The following is a 4484-nucleotide window of genomic DNA, read 5'->3' as shown; positions in this document are numbered from 1 at the left end:
ACATTGTGTATTGTACAAATCGAATCTGCGACATGGTGGAGACACCAAAACAACATATTATGCTAAACGAATTTAAGATTGTTAAACGGGGCGAACTCCCGAGCCAAAATGAAATAGAATTCACATTCATATTAGTGCAACTCTGATATTCAGTACAAACTAATTCCTCTTCCATCACATCAAGCCTCATCTGAATACAGTGTTTTCTTGCCCTGCTCTCCTTTTGTGGATCGGGTTTATTGATAAATACTCTATGTCCATTTTTTCAAGTGGGTTGAGAGCCCGAGTTTTGGGTTTGAGCTTATAAATGTGACCAAATTAACTACTTGTAATTATCTTCAGTAGTAGTCCTAACCCGTAGAAATAACAAGCACGCACTTCATAGATGAAGATAAATTAAGCTTGCTTAAAATTTGTATTTATAAATGTACAACCCAGGTCTTCCTCTTACATTGGCTTTTGGAGATTCTTGGCTATGTTTTCTTGCTGTCATCAAGCTTTGCAGAAAATAGACTGCTCATCATCCTCAGAATTAGCAATACCATCATAGAAGCTAGTTCTGAAACCACTCTAGCCTGCAACAGTCTCATGTACATGACGGTTATGCACCAATGGCATCACAGCCAAACAATAAACCATACGAATTTCAAATCAGCAACAAGATGTTGCAATAATCTAATAAGTTAATCGAAGCCTGCATTCTAGAGAACTCTGGATCTGAGCTGGATCATGGTAAATATTGTCTCTGAAATTGACATGGAAGTGTAGAAGAGCAAAAGATTCTCCTGTAGAAAGCTGCGAGGTCTTCACATCTAGATCATGCTTTTCAATTTCCTCCAGAATCCTCCACATATATCTCGGCCTTCTTTGGCTGGTAATTATGATAATTGCTTCCTTGTCATAAATTTCAACGGCTACCTTCAGGTCTGTGTTCTTGTCTGTTTTTTGTCCAGATTGGATTGCCAGCAGACGGTCCCTCTTTCTCTTCAGTTGATGGACATCCTCTTCGAGCTTTCTAATGTAATTAATGGCTTCCTCGTACAATCCACATCTGTCAAGCTGTATGAACAATTCAAATAGATAATTTAGGCATATAGAATGCTTAAAGCAATCACCTGCGATGTTACAGTTTGATATAGATACAGTATGAGTCGTGGAAAGCATGTAATGTTGTAATTACCTTGGGAGGAGTAGTGGGCAAGAGAGACTCCAGTTGTGTACACAAGTAATTCATTCGTTTCCTACGTAACTGTTCTGCGACTAACTGGCTTTCTTTGGTCTTAACAGTCGTCATTTGATCCACATCTCGCCATACTATTTCTTGAAGATCAATACACTCTTCTTGTGAGTATGAGTCTGCTTCGAGTGGACGCTTTCGGGAAGCAGTGGATTGTTGAGCATTTGAATTAGAAGGATATGTATATGAAAACAAACACTGCAACGCCATAATCAAAGCTATGGAGCCAAAGATTAGAGATCAAGATCGGTGCATTTTGATGGCTAAAGATTAGAGAACAAGTAGTTCCCTTGTAGAAGGCGCTGCGAAATGAGTTGGTGTGATAGACACATCAATCAAACACGGATTGAATGTACACGGCTTTGACTGTTAGTTACTTCACATGCGTCAACTAGCAGTACATGATTACTCACCACTGTGACGTAATTTTTCTTCGTCGGAATGACGTATGTGTCATTCACCTGCCCACTACGCGGTTGTCAACACGAAGAGTCTTCACGGTACGGCAACAATTATGGTAATGACTATGCACCCCGTATTGGCGGACCCTACAAGATAAACGTTAAAGCGTAAGATAAGCTAGAACTAATACTCTTGCGCTTCTCCAATTAAAATGGAAAGGAGTCTTCAATTCGGTAAGAATTTTCTTAGTTAAAACTTTTTCGTACAACTGTCATTTTTGCAGTAATTTTAAATACATTTATCTTTCAATAATTTGCAATATTGAATATATAGGTTAATATTGAATATATAGGTTAATCTATATATAATTTGGATGTTTGGGTTTTGAGTATGTTTTAAAATTGTTTTTGTTTGGTTAAGGATATTAGAAAACAAGTTAAGTAAAAAAATTTCTCTTCAAAAATAGTTTTTACATAGTTGGTTTTAGTTGAATAATAATAATGAGTCAATTTGGATTCACAAATAGCAACTACTGATGGATGTCTTTACTATTGCTTTCAGAACAGAGTCATAAAAATTTCTCTTCAAAAATAGTTTTTACATAGTTGGTTTTAGTTGAATAATAATAATGAGTCAATTTGGATTCACAAATAGCAACTACTGATGGATGTCTTTACTATTGCTTTCAGAACAGAGTCATAAAAATTTCTCTTCAAAAATAGTTTTTACATAGTTGGTTTTAGTTGAATAATAATAATGAGTCAATTTGGATTCACAAATAGCAACTACTGATGGATGTCTTTACTATTACTTTCAGAACAGAGTCATAATAAATTATCTGTGTTTATATATAATTAGATGTAGAGTATACCACTCCACTTGTTGTTGACTTATCATTGCTATTAAAAAAAAACCGCTAAACCACTCCGCCTAAAATTATTTTTGCGTCTTAGACCACTTTACCTAAAAAACTAACTCTTAACCGAAATAAAAACAATTTTAAAACAAATTAATGTATTTATTATTATTTTTAAAACAAATTAATGTATTTATTATTATAAATTATATTTATGTTTATTTAAAAAAAAATTCAAATAGTAATTACGCACAAAACTTTTAAACAAAAAATTGTATATGCATCAAAATTGTAATTATTTTTAAAATATAAATAAATTTATGGTTTTTTTGTTTTCAGTTTCAAAACATTCAGAACAGATGTTTGTTTCACATAGGATAAAAAAGAGTATCACTTTACCCCCTTGAATTGTTGTCACACATACGTCAGGTATAGAATATATAATTAAAAGATCAACCGATAAAGAAGTGAAAGAACATTTAACAAACTATGAAAATAATATTTAATTGACTTGACAAGTCATGGAAATATGAGTTTGTCTTTCCAATCATGGAAGTTCCGTGTATCAGTGAATGTTATATTTAATTGACTTGACAAATCATGGAATATGAGTTTGACTTTCCAATCATGGAAGTTCCGTGTATCATTGAATGTAATGTGATCATATTGTATTATGTTAAGAGAGGCACCATATTGAATGTAATGTGATCCTATTGTATTATGTTAAGAGAGGAACCATTTATGCGGGGAGGGAGCAAGATGATTTGATGTGCATTTGACCTGCGAGCGATGTTGCATCCAGGGATCGCCGAATTTGATGGGTCAATTTTCTATCATAGTTTCTTCATTGTTAAAAGATTTCTGGTTTATAGTAATTAAAATAGTTATTGGAATGAATAAATTATCAAATTTAAGAAATGTTTTAAGTTTAAAATGGTTAGTTTAAGGGGTTATAGGTTTAAAATGAGAGGGGTAGAGTATGTATGTCATTATAGGTTTAGTAGTCAAATTTTTGGGAGGAGTCTCATATACCAATTTTGTGTCTGACTGTGACATTAAAATTGGATAATAATAATAATAATTATTCACCAATTCTTAAAAAGAAATCTGAATTGTCATATTGAATTAATCCTAATTTATTGATTTAATTCTAATTATAAAGCTTAAAGTATGGACATTTACAATATTATTCACTTTTACTAATAACAACTAATTTATTATAGAGATATAGAAACATTTTCTTCTGGAATACATGTACTAATTGACATAATGCCTTCTTCAAGTATATATTTAGAAAGAGTTTACAGTTAATTTTTATTTTAATTTAGAAGTTTGAGTTTGAAATATTATTATGTTGTAGATATGTCTATTTTGAAATTGAACTTTTAGAATTTTAATTTATTTATTTTAAAAAATTAGTTGGATGATAGAGAATTAACCTTCACAAAATATTTAGAGAATATTCATTGTAGCATGATTTTAGAATTTTAATTTATTTATTTTAAAAAATTAGTTGGATGATAGAGAATTAACCTTCACAAAATATTTAGAGAATATTCATTGTAGCATGAAGATATAAAGGATTCATATTGATTTCAGAAATAGTTATGAACTTTTTAAAAAATTATGTTTGAAAATTTTAATTAAAATAAATTTGGGTTGTCTCCACTTGTCTACCTAAATTTCTTATGATTATGAGTTATGGCTTTTACTTTGATAGGTGTGCCTATTTTGAATTGAAAATTTCCATTTCAAAATTTTAATTTAAATAATTTGGGTTGTCACCATTTGTCCACCTAAATGTCATATGAATATGAGTTATGATTTTTGGGCATGTGGTATTAGTAATTCATTGTATTTTCCCATGGTATTGTATCAAAATTTATTTACAAATAGAATCTCCACAGTAATTTGGAGGTGAATCTCCATGGTTAAGGATCTTGTTACAAGTTTTTTTTTAAATGTATATATGTTTAACTCATATATTTA

The 4484-nt window shown here is 31.2% G+C and overlaps 1 protein-coding gene across 1 annotated transcript; it reads right to left on the bottom strand.

Annotated features, from left to right (window-relative positions):
• Positions 1 to 457: 457 nt before the first annotated feature.
• On the bottom strand, positions 458 to 1388 carry LOC149187437 (uncharacterized). Its single transcript, XM_089412817.1, has 2 exons — positions 1181 to 1388; positions 458 to 1059 (listed from the first exon to the last, which is right to left on the bottom strand). The coding sequence occupies exons 1-2, from the start codon at positions 1292 to 1294 to the stop codon at positions 676 to 678; spliced, it is 498 nt and encodes a 165-aa protein (XP_089268943.1). The 5' UTR covers positions 1295 to 1388; the 3' UTR covers positions 458 to 675.
• Positions 1389 to 4484: the final 3096 nt, after the last annotated feature.

Source organism: Pinus tabuliformis, chromosome 3_1 (genome assembly GCF_031772625.1).
Source record: "Pinus tabuliformis cultivar Carrire ecotype Pingquan chromosome 3_1, CPIR1, whole genome shotgun sequence".
NCBI classification, from domain to species: Eukaryota; Viridiplantae; Streptophyta; class Pinopsida; order Pinales; family Pinaceae; genus Pinus; species Pinus tabuliformis.
Note: the sequence above shows the minus strand (reverse complement) of the source record. Positions and strands in the feature narration are given on the sequence as shown.